The 27,745-nt window shown below is 37.2% G+C and overlaps 1 protein-coding gene and 2 long non-coding RNA genes across 3 annotated transcripts; 1 reads left to right on the top strand and 2 right to left on the bottom strand.

The window, feature by feature from the left end:
* Nucleotides 1-161: 161 nt before the first annotated feature.
* On the bottom strand, nucleotides 162-26,646 carry LOC117993345 (lysine-specific demethylase 9-like). The gene is made up of 12 exons (XM_034981147.2): nucleotides 26,240-26,646; nucleotides 22,847-23,558; nucleotides 22,267-22,431; nucleotides 21,495-21,612; nucleotides 20,761-20,949; nucleotides 19,530-19,670; nucleotides 13,806-13,942; nucleotides 12,998-13,137; nucleotides 10,749-10,899; nucleotides 5,801-5,940; nucleotides 4,887-4,985; nucleotides 162-4,319 (listed from the first exon to the last, which is right to left on the bottom strand). Exons 1-12 carry the CDS (start codon nucleotides 26,445-26,447, stop codon nucleotides 3,511-3,513), a joined length of 3,009 nt encoding a protein of 1,002 aa, XP_034837038.1. The 5' UTR covers nucleotides 26,448-26,646; the 3' UTR covers nucleotides 162-3,510.
* LOC138403982 (uncharacterized) lies at nucleotides 14,704-16,442 on the top strand. The gene is made up of 3 exons (XR_011238095.1): nucleotides 14,704-15,125; nucleotides 15,277-15,563; nucleotides 15,695-16,442. It is a non-coding gene; the product is annotated as an uncharacterized lncRNA (long non-coding RNA).
* LOC138403981 (uncharacterized) lies at nucleotides 16,080-17,329 on the bottom strand. Its single transcript, XR_011238094.1, has 3 exons — nucleotides 17,207-17,329; nucleotides 16,968-17,111; nucleotides 16,080-16,650 (listed from the first exon to the last, which is right to left on the bottom strand). It is a non-coding gene; the product is annotated as an uncharacterized lncRNA (long non-coding RNA).
* Nucleotides 26,647-27,745: the final 1,099 nt, after the last annotated feature.

The raw sequence follows: 27,745 nt of genomic DNA, 5'->3' as shown, positions 1-27,745 counted from the left end.
TGTGTGGATATTTAAAATTTATTTTCCTCTTAAAATTTATTTTACTTTATTAATTAATTATTAGTATTATTATTAATTATAAACCTCGACTTTTTTAAACTTTTACATCACATTCAGAACGCAGTTTTAGATGTGGGTAAAAATAAAATAAAATAAATTAGTTTCATTAAAGAAATATTTATTGAAACCACCCAATAATAAAATGTGTAATGTAAATTAGTGACAGAAAAATCAAAAACATTTTTTAAATATGCCAAAAAAAAATAAAAGAAATGCATGATACTATATGAGTTTGAACTACTCATGAAAAATTAATTATCTATGATTTATCAGGCTGTATAGCCTATGATCTTTGCCTGTCCCAAAAGGGATAAATAGGGTATTGGACTGTTATGAAAAGTGTCTCAGCCACATATTACTAAATCACATAACTAAAATGCTGCTAAAAATATTTTCTCGCAGAAATTACTCTATTTTTAACCGACTTCATTATGTTAAAAAATTTAAAAATATTTGTCGTTTATCGCCTTGTGATGTCATTGATCGCCTTCTGTACAGCATGACGTTAATAATGAATTAATTATGTTAAAAATACATAAAATTCGTGATTTTAAATTTAATTAATGAATTCTAGCCCCATAATATAGTATATTCTTGCCCCATAAACTATCACTATAAAAACATCACATCATTTTATTATTACAGTCCAAGACCCTATTGAACAACAACTACTAGAATTTTTATTATGATTTTGTTGTGATGCTGGCAAATGAATGAAAAATTTCATTCAGACCAATTTCATTTATCTGCGTAGAGAATTAAACTAAAACAGTCTTGAGATATAAATGAAAATCAAAATATAAATGAAATTATGAATAAATTAAAAAAAGCACATTAAAATATAATGTTTATAAATATATAAATCAGTTTAATACTGCTAGGGTTGGTATGCATGTTCTTGTAGGTAGTATGAAGAATAAAACATTAAAATAAAATCACTGGTTTAAAATAAAAAAAGTTAAAATAGGTTATTATATTAGCGCTTATTCACTTGTACACAATTCTCTAACGGTCGAATTTAATAATAAATAACCAAAGCTATAAGTCCCTATAGTTGCTATTGCGCTGGAACCATGTCTCATTAACATCGAAAATAAAAATATACCATCAGCTCGAAACTTCAGTCTATTACTGACGTCACTAAAATGGTGGCCACGTGCATTAGCAATTTGCTTATACCTGTAATTTGTCAATAAGTCACTTATAGTCCGTAAAAAATGACTTTTTAACTCTATGTATCAACTGTCATGTCAAAAATACGGATCACCTTTAAAATAAGGACTGAAATCGTACTTTTGACATGAAATTTGACACAAAGTTAAAATGCCGCGTTAGAAGTCATTTTTTACGCATCATAACTACTAATTCTACAAATTTTTTTTAATGTTAATATTATAAATTCTTGGTCATTTTGTATTTTTTTCTATTTCTTTCCATTGCAGCAACTTTTTTTTTGGGTTGCCTTAACGCTTTTATTAATGTGAAGAGGTTACGACTCTCAAAAAATTACTCCTCACGCGCTCTATGGGTCAGCTGTCAAAAGTGCACCTTTAAAATAAGGACTAAAATCATACCTTTGACATGAAATTTGACACAAAAAGTTAAAATGGCGCGTGAGGAGTTCAATTTTACGCGTTATAATATGATGCAGAGAGAATATAGTTTAAGAGATTGTGTACAATAGAATTAGCTATCCTTCCTTTTGCTCAAAAACCGACGATCCCCAAAATCTCGTTTTTTAGTTGTAGCCAAAAAATATGGGAGTTAAGAGAAACTGGTGTTTTTAAAAAGTTTGCTATGTTGAACCAAGCTAAAGAACTTAGCCCTACATAGCATACTTTTTAGAAACATCAGATTTTCAATATACCCCCATTTTTTATGGTGGCAACCAATGTTTCGTAACCAGCTTCGAAATAACACTTATACTTAGTTTTTTCATAGCTGGTTATTAATCCATACTGATATTATAAATGCGAAAGTGTGTCCGTCTGTCTGCTAGCTTTTCACGGCCCAACCGTTCAACCGATTTTGATGAATTTTGGTACAGCGTTAGCTTATATCCCGGGGAAGGGCATAGGCTACTTTTTATCCCGAAAAATTAGTTCCCACAGGATTTAAAAAACCTAAATCCACGCGGATGAAGTCGCGGGCTGATGATAAAATATTCTTGACTAGCTGATGCTAGTGAAGAATATTTTATCCGGGTTTGTAACTGAATAAGGCTGAAATCTACAGAGCGCACTTTGCTGACTTTAGATTGAGTTAAAACGAGACAGATTTATGTGAGAGCTATAACTCTGTCTCGTTTTAACTCTGTCTTCAAGCAAATTCAGAGTGTGCTGTATAGATTTCACCCTTAGATTAAAATGACGTCGTTTCCTAACTGGTTAGATACTAACCAAGAATATTTTATCCAGGTTGGTAATGGAATATAAGATTAAGGTTGTTTGATACATCCATCTGTGAAAATTCAAATTTTAGTTAGTTTTTCGAAAAAAGTAGACTAATCATACATCAAAGGCTTATGGTAATGAGTTTTGCGGGCATAACATTTATGCATCTACACGTTTTTCCATTAAAACTTTGGTCAAAAATACTCATTTACTTCATATTTGTGCAAATCTGGGAAAATTCAGAAAATTATCTTTCAGAAACAAATACAAATTACAAACAGTACCAGTTACAAAAAGGCGAAGTATAAATCTTATTTCGCAGCTGGTTACGAAACATTGGTTGCCAACGTGAAAAAATCCATTTTTAGCGATAACTTAAAAACTATTCTTGAGGTTAGCCACTTTTTAGCAAAATGAGGGTAGTATCTAAAACTGCGCGTTCAATCATTCTTTGCTTAGCCTCTACGAGACTTAATCCTAGTATTTACAGGGTTATTATCCTACTCTACCAGTAACGTACTTAGTGAGTCTTTTGAAACGTTTTGAACCTTGTACGGTTGTAATAGAGATCAAATTTGTTTAGCACTTATTATAGTACTAAAATAATATAAGGAATTTTTATTTTACTTTTTTTTTAAATTGACATTTGAAGGGCATTTTGATCAGTTAATTTTTTATTTGATAATTTTCGTAAATTTGAACGCTAAATTCGAAATTTTAATAATGATATTGGCGATAGATATCGCTAAATAAATTAAGAAATAATAATAAAAATAAGGAATTCCATATAACATGTTTGGCAAGTGCTCTAACAAAAAAATATTTCTGAAATAAACATTTTATTCTAGATAAGTCTTAACTTCACTAGCTGTGCCATTTTGCACAATTTTCAGTTATTTCTAGTTTATGTAGTAAGATATTTTATTAAAAAAACGAAATTATGTAGTTTTCGTGTTAATAATACTTAACATATTTTACCAACCTACACAAAGGGCAAAACTTTTTCAAAAAACGCACACTAAGCACAAATCAAGTGTCTAAACACACACACACACACCTAATCTGGAGGCCGGTGGACCGCTTGCGGTAACTTTTCACTTTGCACTTTGGATTCACTTTTCACTTCCTTCACTTTCACTTCTTCTTTCACTTTCACTTCTTCTTTCACTTTTTCCCTGTGCCTTTCATATTTCTTCTCATCAGATTTATGTTCCTTCTTGTAGTCTTTGTGATCTCTTGATCTGTCAGATTTGTGGTGCGATCTGTGTCGGGATGATGAGTGTCGTCTGTGACTGTCTTGCGATTTGTCGGATGACCGATCCGATTTGTCTGATCTTTCTACTGTTCTATTTTCTTTTTCAGTTCTGCTTTCTGATTTGTGGTCAGGTTTTTCTGCTCGGCTATCGTTTTTATCAATTTTTGGATCAGATGACCGATCTTTATCTGATCTTTCACTTTTGTCGGTTTTGATGTCTGATTTATCTGTCCGACTATCAATTTGTTTTTCTTTATCTGTTCTGTCAATTTTGTCAGATTTATTTTCTTTGTCAGATGTTTTAGTGTCCAATTTGTCTGATCTGTCCAATTTTTCTGTTGATTTGTCAAGTTTTTCCGTTCGACCGTCAGATTTGTCATTTCTATGTTTGTCATCTTTGTGTCTATGTTTGTCCTTGTCTGTTTTTTCTGTTCTTTCGTGTTTCTCTGATCGTCTGTCCTTCTTTTCGTCTGTTTTCTCTTTAGTTTCCGCTCTAACTTCCAAACTCTTTCTGCTCTCGGATATTTTTAATGCTGCTTTCTCTGTGAATTTAGCGCTTAGAGCTCTCATTTCTATGACGCCACTCTTGTGTTTTGTTGATTTCTTGGTTTCTGAAAAAATAAAACAATGTATTTATTATTTTTAGGGTTCCGTACCTCAAAAGGAAAAACGGAACAAAGTGATCGTAACTTTGTAGTCTGTCTGTCTGTCGGTCTGTTAAGAAACCTACAGGGTACTTCCCGTTGACCTAGAATCATGAAATTTGGCAGGTAGGTAGGTCTTATAGCAAACATTAGGGGAAAAATCTGAAAACCGTGAATTTGTGGTTATATCACACAAAAAAAATTAAATTGTGGTCATGAACTAAAAATTAGTATTTTCAATTTTAGAAGTAAGATAACTATATCAAGTGGGGTATCATATGAAAGGTCTTCACTTGTGCATTCTTAAACAGATTTTTATTTTTTTTATGCATCATAGCTTTTGAATTATCGTGCAAAATGTCAAAAAAATACAACTGTAGCACGGAACCATCGTTGCGCGAGCCTGACTCGCACTTGGCCGGTTTTTTACTATAGGTGGTAAATCTTGTATATTAAGAGTTATGGTAAACAAGTCAACAACTTTTGATGAATAGTACCAAGTAACACTAAGGTTGCACAGTAATTTGTACATACCGGTATGATTGATGATGGGCTGGTCGGGCGGAGGACGCTCGTCCGCTGGAGATGAGGCCTCTGAGGACGGGTAGTATTGCTTCAGGCGAAGGTGCCACGCTGCAGAAACAGTTACACAGTGAATTAATTAACGGGTGTTCTCTAAGACGCGTTGCTTGCAACTGACGGGGTACGGGAGTGGTAGTGTGGGCCGCCCGAGCGCAAATTTGCTGCACGTTTTTTATAAATATTTACATTTAAAATTCTATGTATAAGTCCCGCAAATTGCTAGTCTCATTAACATCGAAATGACGTCATTTTGACGTCAGCCGAAATACGTTAAATAAATAAATTAAAAATATTAAAAAATAAATCCCGACTAATATTATCAAGTCGAAAGTTCGTAAGTATGTGTGTGTGTGTGTGTGTGTGTATGTTCGTTACTCCTTCACGCAAAAACTACTGGACGGATTTGGCTAAAATTTGGAATGGAGATAGATTATACCCTGGATTAACACAGCTACTTTTTATCCTGGAAAATAAGAGTTCCCGCGGGATTTAGAAAAACGTAAATCCACGCGGACGAAGTCGCGGGCATCAGCTAGTTAAAAATATAACAACAGCTCGAAACTGCAGTCTAGTGCTGACGTCACTAAAATGGCAGCCACGCTCATTAGCAATTTGCGGTACTTATACTCTGTTACCATAAAATAATACCGTAATCCCTTAGTGTATTAAACGTTGAACGTAAATACGAAATTTTATTGAAATTGGTATTATATCAATTGAATAAAACTGGTTTTTCACCTAATGGTCATGTAAAAAATGCGTATTTTGGGGAAACTTCGCGATTTTTTGTATCAAGCCAAATTGTACCAATCGTGTCGTGTTAGTTGGAGGGGAAAGGGGAACATGATCATGATTAGCATGGTTACCTATGGAGGTGACCGCAGACACGGTGCGGAACTGGTGTATGATGTTTCTGGGTAAGAAGTAGACATCGTCAGCGCACAGCGGTAGTCTCGAGTAGCGCACGCCCTCGCGACGAAGTTGGTTCAGTTTCGCTTCTTCCAACCTGGAAATAGTATTTTTCGGAATCAGAAAAAACCCAGGCAAGTGCAAGTCGGCCACGCACACGAAGGGTTCCGCACAATATCATACAATAAATTTCCAACTAGTATTTATAACAAAAATTGTATGGACGTGTGCCCCGGAATGTACAGAGATGATAAAATAATATGTGCCATTTAAGGTAAAAATCTTCTATTTAAAAAAAAAAGTCGCATGTTGTTTTACAGTCGTGGCATTAAGTTTGTGATAGGCATAAAAAAACTTCCATCCAGGGCCGTAAAGTAAAAAAAGGGAAAATCTTAAAAAAATTGATTTAAATACATATTTTTTGCTTTTAAATCTAAATAGTTATTCAAAAATTCATTGTATATTTTATCTGAATTCATTCATTATTTATGTTCCGTAGAACAAGCGTTTATCTTTATACTTCCTAAAACTGCAAGCACAAATAATTAAAATTGCCATTCTTTCCAAATTCTCATTTTTTTTACAACATTCAAACGAATGTATATGTCACAATTTCCGAACGTGTGCCTACAGCGCCAACTACGTTAAGAAGCAAAACTAATCAGTTGTCAGACACCTCTCTGCAACGCGTGCACCGCTGCAACGCGCAAATAAATCGCAAATATGATTACGATATCATAATCCGATGCGGTGCGAATCTTCAATTTCGGCAACGTTGTGTCATCAACTCATCAATCATCGCCACCAGTACTTAAAAACGCCGCTATGGAGTCCTGCACGGGGTACCCCAAAGGATATCAAGCAGTCCTCGCATCAGCACAACGGTAAGTGACGGTTACATTCGTTACTTCCTGGCCTAAAGCTAAATCTACGCAACATATTCGAGCCGGATTACTAATTAATTACCATGGCTTTTAAGTATTTGTGCTGGCATTCATTATATCTATCGTAAAATTCCCTTGTCCACAAGTGACAATTACCTACCTACATACCGACCGGAATCCAATCGTTATTTCTCTTAAACTACGTATTATTTTTCGATAATACTAGTGCGTACAGTGTTCATTTATCATATTCTAGCTATTTCAAGCAATATTTCAACAAATAATATCATATTTCGTGAATTTCATTTAATTTTTCAAAACGCGGGTTGAAATCAACTCGTTCGCTCGCTCGCGCCATTGCAGTTCATAAAGGTAGGTCCACATCAGTCGGTTATTACGTTCATAAAATCGAAATATACATCTCACTGTCTATCTACGGTTTGTCTTGTTTCTTCAAACAAGGCAAGTAGTATTTCGTACTATATTCCGTATTTGTTATTTGTCATTGTTTTCCGAACATGACAATTTCATCTGCATATCGATTGCCCTAACTTACGTCTTGCCTTTGTTTTACGAACAAAGCAAACAGTATTACGTACTGTTACACGTAACTTCCATAACAAATCATATTACTTCTCTCATACCTAGGCATTACGTGCCAATTACACTATCTTACTTACGTCTTGCCTTTGTTTTACGAACAAGCAAGCAGTATTACGTACTGTCACACGTAAGACATCATACCACTTTCATACTCAGGCATTACGTGCCATTTACAATTATTTTACACATCATCATCATTATTAGCATCATCAACCGACAGACAAATATCACAATAGGATTCCACATTTGTATTTTCGTGCTTAATATTTACATCAATTTAATTATTTATATTCAATATCAAAACATAGTTATAAAATGGAAGCGATCCAATTGTTAACGTTTGAACGAGAAGTTCCTCTTAACAGCATTCAACGCATGGCTGACTGCATTTATACTAACGAAGCAGAGTTTAAAGTCCGATCTAAAGACTTAAATAATATAAAAAGACAATTTCACACCATTCAAGGTAAAATAGAAAAACACTTAACAAAAAAGGGTGTTTTTGACCCTCAACATCATTTGGAAATTCAAAATCAATTTGATAGCTTATGTTTCGTTATTCAAAATGCATTAGATAATTTAAAGAATAATTCAAGAAAAGGTAGTTCGGCTCATCTGGCCCGACCTTTATGTTATAATGATTCATCGAACTTACCTACAATTTCTTTACCCGTGTTTAGCGGCAACGTTTCTGAATGGAACGCATTTTATAATCTATTCACTTCTTTAGTGCACGATAGTAAAGAATTATCAAATATTCAACGTTTTTGGTACTTGTTTTCGTCATTACGTGACGAACCATTTGACATCATAAAATCGTTTTCCATAACCGATTCAAACTATGAAAGGGCTTTGCATATGTTAATAAATCGTTACGGTAAGGATCAATCGGTAGAAGTGACGTCCACCGCTACAGACAACGCATCTTTCGCGGCCCCATCCCGTGCTTCACGCCAGCTCGTCGTGCGCGTCGATGCAACTTGCATGGTCGGCGGCGCGGGCTCGGTCCACGCTGACTCATCGACTCCACGTCCGACGGCATCTCGCGCTCCAGAACTCGAATTTAACATTAACAACGCAACTTTCGCGACTGCGTCTAGCGATTCACACCAGTCCACCGCTGCAACTTGCACGGTCGGCGGCTTGGTCCGCGCTGACTCATCAACACGACCGACTACTGCAGCACTTCCTACGGCATTTTGCGCCCCTGAACTCGATTTTAACACATCTTTCGCGACCGCTTCCGGTGTTTCACGCCAGCACGTCGCTACAACGTGCACGGTCGGCGGCTCGGTCCATGCTGACTTATCGAATCGACCTGCAACTACAGCGAATCCAACGACTCGTCTTATTAATGCACTAGCAAATAATAAGCCAATTAATTCAAATTCTTACGATTCTAACATCATTCACTCACTAGCCAAACAGGGATCTCAAACGATCCGCAGAACCGAAGAGGGATCTCAAACGATCCGCTTAACCTATCAAGGATCTCAAACGATCCGCAGAACCGAAGAGGGATCTCAAACGATCCGCTTAACCGATCAAGGATCTCAAACGATCCGCAGAACCGATCAAGGATCTCAAACGATCCGCAGAACCGAAGAGGGATCTCAAACGATCCGCTTAACCGATCAAGGATCTCAAACGATCCGCAGAACCGAAGAGGGATCTCAAACGATCCGCTTAACCGATCAAGGATCTCAAACGATCCGCAGAACCGATCAAGGATCTCAAACGATCCGCAGAACCGAAGAGGGATCTCAAACGATCCGCTTAACCGATCAAGGATCTCAAACGATCCGCAGAACCGAAGAGGGATCTCAAACGATCCGCTTAACCGATCAAGGATCTCAAACGATCCTCAGCATCGAGCCTTGCGTTCAGCAACTCGGTGTTGAACAATTCAACACATCTACTTCAAATTCAACTGTCACAAGTACAGATGATAAAACTTACCAGATTACCTCACAAATCATACCAAAACCTTCACAAATACATTTATCGCAGCATTTCGAATCACACCAACAACAAACAGGATCCATTCAGGACGAGCTCAGCTTATCCGTCGATACCGCCCGGCTTTGCATGGTCGGCGGCAAGTCACAATATTACTTTTTTACAAAATTATACTCCTTAGTTCGTCACAAATACATACAAAATCACAATTTCAAATTTTACCAAGCAAAATTCAACCATAACATCATTCATCAACGTACTGCCTTTACGGATTCGCTGCTTTTAACACTACTACTGCAGTGGTATCTGGCTGCGCACGGGTTGCGTTTTCGTCAAGTAGGTAACCTAGTACTCCTCAGTATTAGGTTTTCTCCCAGACTTGTAGTCCAAGTCTTTTATCTTCTATGTATACAGACTATGTGTACATTTAACAGTCTCATTTCATAAGTAGATTCTAAGTTTTATCTCATTTATCGTAGATTCTAAGTTTTTTCGCATTTATCGTAGATTCTAAGTTTTTTTTTCTCGTTTATTGTAGATTCTAAGTTTTTCATAGTTTAACGTAGGGTTTCTTTCATTTTAAAATAAGCCCATTATTTTAAGGTCGGCGGCATGTTCCGTAGAACAAGCGTTTATCTTTATACTTCCTAAAACTGCAAGCACAAATAATTAAAATTGCCATTCTTTCCAAATTCTCATTTTTTTTACAACATTCAAACGAATGTATATGTCACAATTTCCGAACGTGTGCCTACAGCGCCAACTACGTTAAGAAGCAAAACTAATCAGTTGTCAGACACCTCTCTGCAACGCGTGCACCGCTGCAACGCGCAAATAAATCGCAAATATGATTACGATATCATAATCCGATGCGGTGCGAATCTTCAATTTCGGCAACGTTGTGTCATCAACTCATCAATCATCGCCACCAGTACTTAAAAACGCCGCTATGGAGTCCTGCACGGGGTACCCCAAAGGATATCAAGCAGTCCTCGCATCAGCACAACGGTAAGTGACGGTTACATTCGTTACTTCCTGGCCTAAAGCTAAATCTACGCAACAATTTATTTTTTATAATATAAAAGGAAAAGGTGACTAACTGACTGACTGACTGACTGACTGACTGACTGACTGACTGACTGATCTATCAACGCACAGCTCAAACTACTGGACTAGATAGACTGGACTGGATAGCTATTATGAAGGAGGCATCCGCTAAGAAAGGATTTTTGAAAATTCAACTCCTAGTTCATTATAATTCCTTTATATTTGTTCAGCCTGGGGCAAATTTTGTCCATCTTGTTTCATTATTCTAGATCAACACGAAGTACTCTATAGGTTTTGATTCCCCCAAATTAACAACAGTCGACAGATAAACAGACAACAGAGTGATCCTATAAGGGTTCCTTATTTCCTTTTGAGATACGGAACCCTAAAATTACATTCAAGTTAGACTTACCAAGTGACGCACTGTGAGATGGGCGGCTCGTACAGATCTAGCTGCAACAATTGTACGAGCTTGTTGAAGTCCCCCGCGTGGAACGCTACCACGTCCTTAGTGATTCTGCCTCGGTCCGATTCGTCCCCACAGTGGATTGCTTTTAGAACACCTGTAAAGAGATTTTTTATTACTAATATATTATATAGATTTTTATATATATATATATATATAATATATTATATATATATATATATATATTTATATAATATAATATATAATAAAATAATAATATATTATATATATTTTGATATATTTTTTTTTTTTTTGTTCTCTCTTTCTCTTCTATCTGCGATCAGTCCATCGACTATAAACAGATTGGAGGTTCGTAAATGTTCACAGTTTAGGCTTTGCACATCCAGCGATGTGACATCCCTTCTTCAATATGAATTACTAGCTTATGCTCGCGACTTCGTCCGCGTGGACTACACAAATTTCAAACCCCTATTTCACCCCCTTAGGGGTTGAATTTTCAAAAATCCTTTCTTAGCGGATGCCTACGTCATAATAGCTATCTGCATGCCAAATTTCAGCCCGATCCGTCCAGTAGTTTGGGCTGTGCGTTGATAGATCAGTCAGTCAGTCAGTCAGTCAGTCAGTCAGTCAGTCAGTCAGTCACCTTTTCCTTTTATATATATAGATAGAAGATTATGCTGGCCAAACTTGTCCTCTTAAGGCGGAACGTGCTGTTACTGGCATCCAGACGTTGGACTGCTAGGCTGTTTTTATGACGCTCAAGTCTTTGTTTGTAGGCCTCAAGTGACCTGTCTATATTATTATTATTTATTATTAATATTATAATATTAAAAAATCAGTAATATTTCGAGTTGTATCACTTTATCAATGGTGCTGTATCCGTTAAGGCCAGACCGCATTAAAGTGGCGCTGCACAAAGCGTCTGATTCAATTCCCAATTATTGGCTTTTAGGTGTGCCAGCTGGGCACAGAGATTGTTTCGCCAGTGTCACGTTTATGGAGAAGGCACGAAGGAAATTGTTCGGTGAGAGCTGTTCTACGGTTGAATTTTGAATATCTACAAAATAGTTTTTTTTTTGTTTTGTTTTGTTGTGCCTTATCATGCGATCAGTCGATGGACTATGAGCAGATTGGTTGGAGGACAGGTTGGCGTGATTAGAGACAACTTCCCCAGCGGAAAAACTCCATGGAACTCAGCTAATTATCCAGTATATGCTTTCTCTTTAGTCGACGGATCGCCTGCGGCATTGTCAACTGCACTGCCAGACGATTTGGACGGTTAGTAAGTCTTGTTTTGTAGTTGCAACTATAGCTTCTAATTTCTTCCTTTACTGTGTTGATATTTAAGTGCTCATGGAGTTCCGATATCTGCAAGAACCATTGGCAAGAACAATGGCACCTACAAAATAGTAAATATTTTTTTTGGTAGTTTGTTAGTCCTTAACCTAGAAAAAAGCACAAAATATTGGCCCCGATTCTCTAGTCTCTCTCTAAACTAAATTTAGAGTATCTGCATCCTTTTCTTTTTACTAATGCTAAAAAAGGAACGGAACATGACTTTCACATTTAAAGACTCTAAAATTTAGTGCACAATACAAATTTAAACAGTAGGTTCGCGAGTGCGCGCTAAAATCACGGGTTTTACCATCTAAAAATTAAATTTAGAAATGTCAAACTGCTTCTGTCCTTTTCATATTACAATAGTAAGAAGAGGGTGCGAATACTCTAAAATTAGAATCGGTGCCAATATTTTAATAATTTCGTATGGTGCAAGCGCGATGCTGCGCTTCGCGGCATACAGACCGTACACTGTAACTTATACCCTACCGTCATGATAGCACCATGGCTTTGCTTGCTTTATTCCTTAGAACTTAGGGTTCATTATTGTGTGATTTGTAATGGTTCCAACATAAAGTAGAGCCTCAATAGCTCAACCGGTATAGGAGTGGACTGAAAACCGAAACGGTCGACGGTTCAAACCCCGCCCGTTGCACTATTGTCGTACCTACTCCTAGCACAAGCTTGACGCTTAATTGGAGAGGAAAGGGGAATATTAGTCATTTCAAAAATGGCTAACATTAAAAAAAAAAAAAAAAAAAAAAAAAAAAAAAAGTCAGGGGTCAAGTTATAGCGAACAGTTAGTGGAGAATATCTTGACGAGAAGCGACGCATGCGGTCCGAACCTTAGTATGAGAAAAACGGTACGAGATGGATAACTAATGAGAGTAGCTCACCGACGGCAGCCGTGGTGATTCTGTCCAGACCATGGCCGACGTGGTCCGCGTGCGCGCGCGTTCTGTCCTCGAACAGAAACTCGCGCGCCTCGCTCCAACGAGGCAGGTATTGTAGGTTGCGTAGCTCGTTCATACCCGTCCTGAAGAACAGAGATATGTCAATTAAAAAATTCAGGCGACGGGGAACCCCTAGGGGTTTGCTTTACCCCTAACGTAAAGCCCAAATTTACGACGCATTTATCTTTTTTAGGGTTCCGTACCTCAAAAGGAAAAACGGAACCCTTATAGGATCACTTTGTTATCTGTATGTCTGTCTGTCTGTCTGTCTGTCTGTCCGTCTGTCTGTCAAGAAACCTACAGGGTACTTCCCGTTGACCTAGAATCATGAAATTTGGCAGGTAGGTAGGTCTTATAGCTGGCTTTAGGGGAAAAATCTGAAAACCGTGAATTTAGGGTTAGATCACACAAAAAAAATTAAATTGTGGTCATGAACTAATAATTAGTATTTTCAATATTCGAAGTAAGATAACTATATCAAGTGGGGTAACATATGAAAGGGACAAATATGGGATAAAACAGATTTTAGTAAACTAGCTTATGCTCGCGACTTCGTCCGCGTGGACAACACAAATTTCACACCCCTATTTAACCCCCTTAGGGGTTGAATTTTCAAAAATCCTTTTTTAGCGGATTCCTAAGTCATAATAGCTAACTGCATGCCAAATTTCAGCCCGATCTGTCCAGTAGTTTGAGCTGTGCGTTGATAGATCAGTCAGTTAGTCATCTTTTCCTTTTATAGATGCTATACCTTCTCTTCTTGATGGGACTCTTGCCAAGTTCAGCGGTGGGCACCAATTGCTCGCCTGGCCTGATCCACAGGATGGGGCCGTCGTTTGACTCCTTGGGGTCCATTTCTACTGCTGACATCGGACCCCACGGCATTGTCTGACAAAAACATCAAAAATTGGGGTTGAGTGTAGTTTTTACACGTCTTATGAATTGCTTTTGTTTTAAACAAGTCGCTCCCCACGTCAGTCCAGCAGTCAGTCAGTCAGCTTTTCCTTTTATATACATACCTACTAGCTGGTGCCCGCGACTTCGTCCGCGTGGATTTAGTATTTCAAAATCCCGTGGGAACTCTTTGATTTTCCGGGATAAAAAGTAGCCAACATTCGCTGATGATACTGCCATAATAGCAACTGGAGAAAGTCACGAAGAAGCAGTAGAAAAAGTTCAAGCTGCCATAAATAAAGTCAACGATTGGACTATAAAGTGGCGAATTAAGCTAAACGAGTCGAAATCTATGCATATAGATTTTACCAATAAGTTACCAAAATATCACCCAATTTATCTAAATCGGCAACTTATTCCCTACGTAAATACAGCGAAGTACTTGGGTATGACGCTTGACGCAAAGCTTCGATGGAAAGCTCATGTTAAAAAGAAACGTGAGGAGTTAGAATTACGCTACAAAAAAATGTATTGGCTGCTTGGAAGGCATTCCACGCTCTCATTACATAATAAACTTATGCTATACAAGCAAGTTCTGATGCCTGTATGGACGTATGGTATACAACTCTGGGGGTGTACTAAACCGACCAATGTTCAAGTAATACAGAGATTCCAGAACAAAGTACTCAGGGAAATAACAAATGCACCCTGGTATGTAAGAAATCGCGATCTCCACAGGGACCTTAAGGGCCGGTTGTTTCAACCAATTTTGACGGACACGTAACATTTAAATATGGCGCTAACGAACGTTAATCAAAAAAAGCGTTGCTTCACCATTTGCTTGCGCTAACGATCGTTAAAAAGTTACGTTTACGTTAACCAGTGCTGGAGCCATTGGTGATCGTCAAATCAGTTCGTAACTTCGTACTGTACTTCATACAAGCGGCTTATTTTCTATTAATTTATAAACTATGGAATCTTTATTCAATACTTTCAATGGTAGTTTTTTCGAAAATGAAAGAGAAGTACTAAGAAAGAAAAAAGTTTTTAAAAAGCGAATTTTCAATTATGAATTATTCGAAGAAGATGAATTTATAGATAGATTCCGAGTTTCGAAGGAAGTTGCAATATTCATAACGAATTTAATAGAAAGTGAAATAAAAAGAGATACGGATAAGTAAGTTAATTTTTGTAAACTTATACCTAACCTATTCTGTTGTATTGTATAGGTACTTACCTACCAGCTTGTAATTTCTTTATTCCTTTCAAATCACGATATAACCTACCTACCTAAGGTACCTATCTACTACATTTTAACATTGTTTCAGAAATCGCGCAGTAAAACCAATAGATCAGGTCCTTGTTACCCTCCAATATTATGCCTCAGGATCCTTTATGAGATGTGTTGGTGATATGGCTGGGCTTCATAAAACGACAGTGTGTAGAATAATACATAGAGTAACACTTGCTATTGCAAAATTACGCCCCCAGTACATATATATGCCAAGGACTGAACAAGAAATGCAAAACGTTGTTACAAAGTTTTATAACATAGCCAGCTTTCCGAAAGTAATAGGTGCCATTGATTGCACCCACATAAATATTTTATCTCCAGGTTAGTAACATGGTACTCATACCTGCCTTTCATGTTCTCTACATTTTCATTAGGTACTTATACTATTTTAAAAATTCATAACTTTCCATTGACTTTAATTACCTACCTAATATAAAATTTATTCAATTTAGGTGGTGATAATGCTGAAGACTTTAGAAACAGGAAGGGCGTATTCTCCTTTAATGTTCAAGTCATTGGAGATGCGGAGTTATGTATAAGGAATATAGTTGCAAGATGGCCAGGATCCGCACATGATAGCCATATATTCAATAGTTCCAATATTAAATATAGAATTGAGTCCGGGGAGTTCAATGGGCTGTGACTTCTCGGAGATTCGGGTTATGCTTTAAAACCATACCTGCTATGAATTATATAATTATATTTTGCAGGTTTATAACTTTACCTATGGATGTGAAATATGGTGATGGACTAATATCATGGACCTATACTAACATTCAGTATTTTTAGTATATAGGTTTCTTACTAATTGCATTCTTTTGGTGGACAAATAACCAATTTGACAAAAATAATAAGCATTTATTAACTGAATTACACTTAAGTACTTACAATATTCATTTTAACTACTGAAATATTAAAAAAAACATTTTTAAATTAAAACTAAAGTAAACACAATAATTTTTACTTAATTAAATACTTAATTAAACACACAAATTGTTTTATTTTATCATTTTACTTTCTTTTCTTATAGAATCACTTCACTGTCATGACCCCGGAATCAAAACTAGGGTACTTTCCATAAACCTAGTATCATGAATTTTGGCAGAATAGCAATGTCTTATAGCACAAGTACCTAAAGGGAAAATCTAGTGCTATCCTTTTCAGCATGGATAGCAATATACTAGCTGATACCCGCGACTTCGACCGCGTGGGTTTAGATTTTTTAAAATCCTTCACCTTTCTACTGACGTATTGCAAGGCATCGCCAAGGTCTGCACCTGTACCTACGTAGTCGAAATTCCACGGATACGTATGAAGCGATTTTCCTCTTCCTTTCCTTTCCTTTCCTTTTTATTTCCTTATTTAATATTGAAACTTCAGGTATATCTTCAGTTTTTTGGACACCAATCTGTAAATAGTAAATAAAAACAAATTATATTTTAGTATCCTTTATACACCAGTATCTATAATTTTTATAAGAATTAATTTTTGCCTGCATCATCTTTCACTGCTTTTAGGTTTCTAATATCTCTAGTTTTGCCCAGATAAAAGTACTTATCTTATTTTCTGTGATGTAAGTTATCTCTAAAGTGAAAATAGTCAAAATCAATCTTGCAAATGAGCAGTGAAAAGAGAAATAAACACATACAACATCAGGTACCTATTTATAGTGTTAGTAAGGATTATAAGTTTTTATAAAAGAGCAGTGAAATAGAATTTCCTTACTTGAGAATCATCATCAATTGTGCTAGCCAGCCCATCCATTGATACTGGCATAACTGACCTTAGCCAGTCTGTGTCTGCATCAGCAGGAGGTGGAGGCGGACCACCCCCTGTTTTAAACCTCTCTTGCCTCTGTTTGCTTGCATCCTAAAAATCAATACATAAAGTAAATATGCTATAAAGTACCTACAATATAAAATGTCTGATCTTGTCTTGTTTACAACAGGTTTAAGACAACATACTTTACGAGCATTCCGCTTCATATTATCAAATTTAGCTTGGAGCTGTTTAAGGGTTCGTGGGTTCTCTGACAGGGCATTAAACTCCGCATGTATGGCGTTCCATGCCTTCTTTTTTTGCACATTATTACAATTATCTGTTTTTTTGTTGAACAATACAGCTTGGTATTTATCTATCAAGTTCTTGAACCGCGCCTTCTCTTCTTTTGAAAAGTTTAATGAACGTTCTCTGAAAGTAATTGAGTCACGTAAATTCATGTCACTTTCAACTATCTCTCAATGAAATATACTTTGTACATATACAATTGATGCAATATTATACCAAATAATAACTTACTTTGGTGAAAAAGTCTCAATTTTTTCGAAAAACACAAAAATTAATAAATACCGCGAATTAAATAACCCTTATCAAAGTTGTCAAACTTGACAGAATCGGTGACAGAATGCTCGAATGACATTGTTTTCATCAATGTTGCTACTACTAAAAATATTCCCCATAAGACATTAGGCCAAACTAGGCTTTCGCTTACAGGCAACCCGAATAACAATGACGAACTGTTTTTTTTACAATGAAGCAACGCTCCAAAATTAACAGATGTTAAAGTTCGTCTGTAACTGTTAAATTTTAACGAACGTATCTTACGAAGACCAATGGTTTGAAACAACCGGCCCTAAGATAGAGTTCGTAAACAAAATCATCCAAAAGTACGCAGAAGCTCACCAACATCGACTTCGCCATCATGTTAATTTGGAGGCTGTGAAGCTTCTAGATAACATGGACATCAAAAGGAGGCTCAAAAGAACCAAGCCGTTCGAATTAGTGTTAAAAAGTACATAAGTGCAGCGTTTGTGTAATAGTGCTTGTGCTACTTTATTTTTCTAGGTCACAAGAACATAGTGAACTGTAAGTACGTGTTAGAATAAACTAAGGACAGTTATTGGACTGTAAATTAGATTTAAAAATTAATCATAAGTAGAAGTTTAAGCTAGAATAATATTACTTATTAGCCCATAGGCTAGATGGTAGTAGTAATAAAGCTGCCATTTTATAATGGTGCTTTATGGTAGGAAAAAAAAAAAAAAAAGTAGCCTATGTCCCTCTTCACAGGTCTTTAACTATACCCATGCAAAAAATCACGTCGATCCGTTGCTTCGTTGCGCTGTGATTGAAGGACAAACCAACAATCCAATAAACCAACAAACCAACACACTTTCGCATTTATAATAAGGGTACATATACAGTATATAAAAGAAAATATACTATATACTAAAAGGAAAGCTTCAGCCACTTTAGCTTCGCAAGTCGCAACCCGTTGAGCTTTGTCGGTTACTCTAGTTTTACTACGGATCTCCTTATTTCTGATTTGATCACGTGAAAATCAGCATGCAACTTGTCTCATCAAGTTGAGCATTCCGACAGCATGTAGCGCAACCACCAACCTCCTCGTGCACTGTCCTCACTAGAGAGATCTGATGCAGCGGGTACGATTGTGTATAACTAGTATGTATAATACGCGACAGGTTGAGATGGCAATCGGGGTATGAGGTGGGAGGACGCCCTGCACACCGGCACGTCACCCGCATTCGCCCGCACCGGATTAGCACGGGGGCTGTGCGGGTGTGCGGCGCGTTCCCTCCCCGATTGCCATTTCAATTTCAATTTTCAATTTCAATTTTCAATTTAAATTTCAATTTCAATTTTCATTTATTGCATTTCCATAACTCATTACATCATATTAAGCATGTACAAAGTATTATGGATACCCAGTTTGGGTGTCGCAATTTGGTCCTTAGACCTTGGTAGGGAGACCGATATTATTATTTATTTTTATGTTCGTCGTTTAGGAAATCATTTACGGCATAGTAGCCCTTTTCTAATAAAAAGTTTTTTAATATTTTGTTGAATTTATTTTCATTGTTTCTGTTGCGAATTTTGTCTGGTAAATTATTATATATCTGTATAGACATTACGTAGGGACTCGAGGTATGCAGTACTAATTTTGATTGCGGAAGGTTTAATTTATTTGCATGTCTTTCGGGAAATCGACGGGATTTGATTTCTTTTTTTGTGTATAAGTGTATATTTCTTTTTACAAATTTGCATATTTCGAGGATATATATGGAAGGTAGGGTAAGAATTTTTAATTTTTTGAAATGAGGTGAACATGAGTCTGTAATTTTTATATTGACTAGTATGCGTATGCACTTTTTTTGTAGTATAAACAGATCATGGGCATTTGTGCTGTTTCCCCAGAGAATAACGCCGTATCTCAAAAATGCGTAGCATTTCAAGCTGTCGCGTACTATATGTGTATAAGTGTCTCACCAGGTTGAGGAAGGGGCACTCCGACAGCATGTCGAGCATGTCGGGGAAGTAACCACCGACCTCCTCGTGCACTGTGCCCACTAGAGAGATCTGGTGCAGCGGCCCGCAGCGAAAAGTACCCGCCAAGTACGATTGTTGCACCTGAAACAAAGTATAAAGTATTAGTTTTTTTTTTTAATTTACGACTAGCGCTTGGCTGCAATCAGACCTGGTGGCAAGTGATGATGCAGCCTAAGATGGAGCGCGCTTGCCTAGACGATGCCTATTCTCTCTCTATTCTCTTGACTTGAAGGTACCCATATTATTATAATTGGAGAACCATAAGATTTACTTATTTTAATGCTCATTGTGATCATCATTGTCAACTAATAGATGTTTATACTAACTCATATAATCATCATTGTCAACTAATAGACATCTATACTAGCTCATAAGATCATCATTGTCAACTAATAAACATCTACACCAGCTCATATGATCTTCCTTGTCAAGTAGGAGAGAGCTCCCGCAGATTTGTTTGATGTGGTATGTCCACCTAGTGCGGATCTGTCAAGGCTACGTTTTCCAAATTCCTCAGTCATCATCATCAACTGATAGACGTCCACAGCTGGACATAGGTCTCTTGTAGGGACTTCCACACGCCACGGTCTTGCGCCTCCTGAATCCAGCGACTCCCTGATCGTCTGATGTAGTCTTCCAACACTGCGTCTTCCGGTGCGAGATCGCCATTGTAGCACCTTGTGACCCCATGAATATGTTCATCATTGTCAACTAATAGACATCTACACCACCTCATACGATCTTCATTGTCAAGTAGACTCCCTACATGTGGATGTGGTCTGTCCACCTAGTGGGGGGTCTGTCAATGCTACGCTTTCCAAATTCCTCAGTGCTTGAAGGTAATTGTTTATTTTATTTTGTTTATTTGAAAGTAATCAACAACGTAATTACATAATTATTATTTAAATCTAAATTTAGATTTAAGTCTGTTAAATCTAAATTAGGCCGCATGAGATTACATAAAATTATAGTGAAAACTATTTTTAACCGACTTAAAAAAAAGGAGGAGGTTCTCAATTCGTCGAAATCTTTTTTTTTTTTTAACATAATAGATTTAGAATAAATGTATATAATATATACAATAATAAAATTACAACCGTGTGTGTGTATGCATGTATGTGTTCTGTGTGTGTGTGTGGTGTATGTGTGTGCGTGTGTGTTGTAGTAATACCTGTTGATAGTATTTGCTGATGGTGGTGGTCTCGATGTCCGAGGCTCGCGCCAACACGCCGGCCTTGACTGTCAGGGTGGGGTGCTGCTCTGCCAGATACTGCAGCAGACAGGGTAGGCGTGCCGCAGCGCCTCGGACCACTCCGCAGACAAAGTACGCCCAACCCTCGCTGTCTTCCGAGAATACCAGCTGGAAAATTATGGTTAAATCAAAAACCGGTCAAGTGCGAGTCTGACTCGCACACGAAGTATTCTGTACTATAAGACCTACCTGCCTGCCAAATTTCATGATTCTAGGTCAACGGGAAGTACCCAATGGGTTTTCTAACAGACAGATGGATAGCCAGGATTCAACGGGAAGTACCCTGTAGGTTGGGTGTGCTTGACAGACACAACAGATAGACCACGAAGTGATCCTATAAGGGTTCCTTTTTCCTTTTCATGTATAGAGCCCTAAAAATAGATGATGCTCGATTTAGGTTTTTTTTAAAATCCTATGGGGAACTCTTTGATTTTCACAGCATAGCATACATACATGTAATGTAAAATTACGTGTATAAGTCCCGCAAATTGCTATTGCGCTGGAACCATGTCTCACTATCATCGAAATGACGTCATTTTGCCGTCAAACGAAATAAAAAATATACCATCAGCTCGAAATTTCACTCTAGTGCTCACGTCACTAATATGGCGGGCACGCGCATTAGCAATTTGCGGGACTTATATCAGACTAACCTTTAGGAACTCCTTAGCAAGCGACTCCTGTTGCGTGGCGCTCAGCATATCAATGTCGTGCTGGTAAAGGTACACGACACTCGCACCGCCATTTGGATGGGTCTCCACGCGCATTAACCTGGTGACAATAAAATACATATAAAGTCTACTAGCAACCCGCCCCGGCTTCGCATGAGTGCAATATAGATACTAATCTGTGTCAGTAGTGTGGTAGACCGTAGAGCTAATGATATAGTACTGTCTACCAGCAAGTTCACTTTTGTCTTTCTGTTTGAAAGATTAGGTCCATTCTTCTTGTTACCAAATTTTTATCATAAAAACTATACCTTATTTCAAGATTGCCGAACAGAACAACTGTTTTGTATTATAGCAGTTTCACTCACTTTAGCCCTTACTCACACAGTTAGCCCTTGCCTGCAATCTCACTTGGTGATAAGTGATGATGCAGTCTACATCTTAGACTGCATCATCCCTTCCAGGTTTTAGGCTAACCTGGAAGGGGTATGGCAGTTTTTAATAAACCCATGCCCCTTTGGTGTGTACACAGCATTGTACTGAAACGCTAAATCGGCGGTACAGCTTTGCCGGTAGGGTGGTAACTAGCCACGGCCGTAGCCTCCCACCAGACCAGACCAGAAATTTTAAAAATTGTATAACTCCAAACTCCTGTCAGGAATCGAACCCGGCACCTCCCACTAATAAGACCACAGCACTTACCACTGTAACTAGGTGGTAACTAGCCACGGCTGAAGCCACCAGACAAAAAACTCACCTATGATACTTCAGTCCTTTAAAGTCCAGGCTGTGTGCGACGGTGCCCCACACTGGGCCAGTTTTCTCCTTCTCTCTCCTACACTGCACTCCGATGGAGCAGCGTTTCACTCTCGCTCTTCTTCTGCACTGCTGGCAGGACGAATGACGGGACGAGTGGGAAGACCTGTAAAAATATAGCAAAAAAACATATATTTACATGGTAAACATGAAGTATAGCCGGGTGAGAGATATTAGTAACCTTATTATAAATTATAAATGCGAACGTGTGTTTGTTTGTCCTTCAATCACGTCTCAACGGAGCGTATCACGACGTATCATCGTGATTTTTTGCATGGGTGTAGTTTAAGACCTGGAAAGGGACATAGGCTACTTTTTATCCTGGAAAATCAAAGTTTCCACAGGATTTTTAAAAACCTAATTCCACGCGATCGAATTCGCGGGAATCAGCTAGTTATTTATAATTTTTTTTCTTAGACAGACAGACAACAAAGTGATCCTATAAGGGTTCCGATTTTCCTTTTGCGGTACGGAACCCTAAAAATTAAGGCTGTAAAACCATTTTTTTCATACGAACTCACCTATCTCTCTCCCTTTCTCTATCCTTACTCCTCTCCCGTTCTCGATCCTTATTCCTTTCCTTTTCACCCTCATACTTCACCAGTTCCCTTTCAACTTTCACTTTAACATCACTCTGTTTTTCACTTTCACTTTTAACGCTCCTGATAGCCGGATAAAACTGTGTCGAGACACTTTCCTGTTTAATTTTCAACGGCAACTCCAAGTTTCCATAGCACGGTAGCTCTCTCCGAGGCGTCTGTTGGAATTTTATAGCCTTTAATGACATGCTGAAATGTGTAGATAGACGCCTTGAGTGTGACTGTAGTAGTACGTTTGCCCGTGTAATTTTAGGGTACTTGTATCGAAACATTGATCTTTGGAAGTGTGTATTTATTATTTTCAACTGTCGGGATACTGATGAGTAGATACGTTTCGTTAGATCATCTTGAGGTATCGTATTGGACAGTTGAATCTGCTTCCACGCTGCGTTGATGCCTCCAAACCAGTCCAAACCTCCGGTGTAGGAATCATCGGTGTTGAAACCGTCTTGTTTGAAGAGTAAAGGGTTTTTCATTGCTGGTGATTTATGGAGGACGTGCATGGTTAGGACTGCGGTGTCGCCGAATCCTCCCGAGTCAAACACAGGCCATATCTTGCTGTATTTGGCCGGGCGCGTGTTTTCTCCCCACACGCATAGCTCTTTGGACTCGCTGCTGCGTTTGCGCTTCTTTCCTGTAAAGAAAAACAAAAGAAGCATTTTAATAAGAATAGTCAGCTTTAAATTAATTTGGAGATTACTAACGTAACAATAAAACTAGTATGTTTTTAGGGTTCCGTACCTCAAAAGGAAAAACGGAACCCTTATAGATCACTTTGTTGTCTGTCTGTCTGTCAAGAAACCTACAGGGTAATTCCCGTTGACCTAGAATCATGAAGTTTATCAAATATAGTTATTTTCCAAAAACCTTTATAAGCGTTTAAATTTTGGAGATTGCCCATTTTCTTAGAAGCTTTGGGCCCCCCCATTATAATTGTTATGTCACCATGGTTTTAATTTTATTTTGTAGACAAATAATTACCTTTTTATATTCTGCAAACGATTTCCATTTATTCACCCTGGTTATAAAGAAATCTTATTTTTTATGTTGCTGATATTGAGGTTATATTTAGTTAATACTTCTTCAAAATAAATAGATGTTTACGATTCTAACTGTAATTGTGGATATTTTCAATGATAGGGAAAGTCGTAACAAAACATATAATCGTAAAAAAATAAAACATTTTTGTAAAGTTTTGACACGACGCCATAAAAGAGATCTCCTTTAATAAAACTTAAGGGTTTCACAAGTTTACATAAAAATCCTTACAGTTTGCCTTTCTGTAGGCAAACTAATAAGTTGTAGGTAGGTACATAATTATACGCGTAGTAAAACTGTTTATCTATACAATTTTCCTCTTGTTATTTCAATGAATGAAATCCATTAATTGAATGAATTATCCATACTAATATTATAAATCTGTATGCTGCAAGCAGACAGAAATCAATCGCGAAAGTTGGCGGAGGCCTTTGCCAACAGGCACATTGAACTAAGGGACATTATTTAGATTTAAAAAAATCCTAAATTTAAATTCTACCTGTAATGTAAATATAGCTATTATGTTTTAATTGTAAGTTAAGTTCGGAAATAAAAGGCTATTTTTATAATTTATAATAGCTAACTGCATGCTAAATTTCAGCTCTATCCATCCAGCAGTTTGAGCTGTGCATTGATAGATCAGTCAGTCAGTCAGTCAGTCAGTCAGTCACCTATTACTTTTATATATTTAGATATAATCACAATGGCCTATTTTGTACTCTTTTGAAATATCATACTGGCAATTGTTGATGATTTCACTACAGAGGGCCTACACCATAATATGAGAGCTACGGTGTGATGATTGCAATCACCTCTGATTGGCTGATGCTCTCTCACTATTGGCTGATATGCATTGTTGCAGCCAGATTACCATATATTCAGCCAATCACAACACAACAGTTATTGAGATTGTAGCAATGATTGCTGCATCTTTTTCAGAATCAACCACCAGGTTTAGAACCTTTGTGGCAGAAAATATTGTACATCAGCCTTTAGAATGTCATTTCGTCTTTGAAGAGTGTTGTCTCTGTCACTCATACCTATAAGATGTTTTGTCTGTCTCAACGACAGAGACAATGCTCTACAAAACTGCTATCTCCTTCTAAAGGTTGATGTAGATTATTTTTTGCCACATACTGTACTTTAGAGATTGTGTACAACAGAATTAGCCACAATGATTCTTTCTCTATAGCAATGGTCAGCATCTTAAAAATTTATTGAAGAGATGTAGACCAGTAGGGCGATTGTCTAAAACCTGCATCAATCATTATTACAACGTCAACCAATCAGAGATGATTGCGATCGTGACAATGTAGCTGTCATTCTCCCGCAATCGCGCAGCTGCACAATGTGCATTGTAAGGTCTACATCTCCTGAGGATGCTCAGGTGTCGGGGCGAAACATGCGTCTAGTCTGTTTGGTCGTATTGCTTGCCTGGTTGCTGCTTCTTCCTGCATGTCTAGCAGTGGGAGGGCGGGCGGTACATTTCACATGCTGCATGTTGCACCATACAGATTCAACCTGTTTCAGCGGATTATAGTGAATTAAGCTTTTGGTTCATTGTATATCACGGACTTCCGCAAAGTAACGCCTGCTTCTGTACAACATTTAATGAAGAGCACTTAAGTACAGTGCTCATCAATAAATTTTCAAGATAAAAAGTAGTTAATTTATATTCTCTCAGTTCTCTCAGCTCAGATGCATACAAAAAGTGATCTTTTGGTTTTTATGACTTTCAGTTGGAGCAACTATTCATAAAATGCTTTCTAACAAAATGATTATGAAAAAATGACACCAATTGCTAGTGAATCATTGCTTCTTACATAAATATATTAAAACCAAGACTTTTTATGAGACAAAAGAACAATTTTAACGACAATGTTACCAACTGCAGTAATTTGGTGATTAAAACTTTTGTGAGTGCAAAAATCTTGAAATATTCAATAGAAAGTAGATTGGAAACCTCAGCAAGGTCACCCACTGATGCAACATGCAGCATCTCATGGTAACAGGGGAACAGCACTACACCATCATTTCCAAAACATTTTTTATGGAGAAATACCACAAAATAGAGGAATTGAACTCCACAATAATGTGCATGCAATGTTTATCAACATAAATGACCTCCATATAATGATGTAATGTAGAAATGATAGGTTAACAGATTTCCCCCCAAAACAAACTACAAATAACATAACAATTCCATGAATTGATAAATAAAAACAGTATTGGAAGTTTCATAACTAAACAGGTATTGAGGTACTGGTTATTTGTTACCTTTGGAATCCCCAGATGCGTGTTTCGAATTAGTTGGCACACTTGGATCGTATCCCAATTTCGAAAGTTTTCGATAATCGTGTGTCACTCGACGACGCTTGGTGCTCTCGCCGGCGTCCGTGTCGCTGCACACATTGCCGCAATCGTCCACGAAATCACCATTTTCACCAACTTTTACGTGAGATTCCATGGAATCACTCGACGCCATTGTTTCACGGCAAAAGGTGAAACATCGGAAATTTAACCATTAATCGTCAATTAAACATCAACGGCAGCTAATAAATTGTTACTGCTGACACGACAACATTTTAAATGACACAGTGAGATTAGAAACACATTGGTATTGAATAAAAAACAACTTGAGACGCCATTTACTTTCCTGCCTCACACTTTTTAGTTGAGTTTTTTTTTTTTCGAATGTTATGTTCAGTGTTGCCACTGGAGATTTTTGTTTTACCTGGTTTATGTAGCGTTTAATATAAAATTATTCCTAAATAATTACTCTAAAAACATCGAAATTCCGTTATTTAGGGTGCAATAACCAACTAAAGTTAGTATTCGTTACATTATATATTTTCGTCAGTAAGAATGGTATTATTTATCATAATAAAATTAATAGTACCTACCTATGGTAAACTAAAATGATTAGATAAAATACATTACATTCACAAAGAATTTGACGGAATCCCCTTTTTTGCCTTCATTTTAGTTTTGATACTCAAATCTTTAGCGACAAAGCACAAAGTAGCACGTGAGTAGGTACATAAATATCAAAATAACACGTGCGACCGTTAGGTAGGCGCAAGCGCACGGTAACCGTCTGCAGTGGCTCGGCTGGACGGGTCCCGCCGGATACTTGTGGGTTGTGGCTGTATACGTAATAATATGCGAAGTGCGCCTGGCCTGCCCAAATCATAAATCTGTGTCAAAATAAAAAATATACTTAACTGCACTCATTTCGCCCTAAAAAAAAGGTGAAATCTCTGGATGTGGAAACACTGGTTTTGTTGCCAACTATTGAAGCAACGGAACGTTTTTAAATAGCCACGTAGAAAGTGTTGAAATAGAAAAGTAATAAATATTTATTTAATAAAATGTAGAATGTAAAATCGTGCAATATTATATAAATGATAAACTAAAAATAGAAACTTATTTATTCAAAATTCTAAAAAGTTTGTAAAAGTTTTTAGTCCTCTAGCGTCAAATAGTAGCACTTTGCCAGTGCGAATTAGTGTTATTAGCTGTCGCTAGATGTCACGGCTATATAAAAAATCGTTTGTAATTTTGTTCAATAAAAAATAAAATAAACTGTATAATTTTAAATAATATAACTTCTTCAGATTATTAAAAAATTTAATAGTTGATAGTTTTTATGGTTTTTACAGTCATCTAGAGTAGAATACCATAAAATAGTACAGCGAATGTCTTCGTCGTAATATTACAAACTGACACTAGATGGCACAATAATAAAAAATACGAGGTTTTTACTAATCTAATGCTAATTTC

Source organism: Maniola hyperantus, chromosome 23 (genome assembly GCF_902806685.2).
Source record: "Maniola hyperantus chromosome 23, iAphHyp1.2, whole genome shotgun sequence".
Lineage (NCBI taxonomy): Eukaryota > Metazoa > Arthropoda > Insecta > Lepidoptera > Nymphalidae > Maniola > Maniola hyperantus.
Note: the sequence above shows the minus strand (reverse complement) of the source record. Positions and strands in the feature narration are given on the sequence as shown.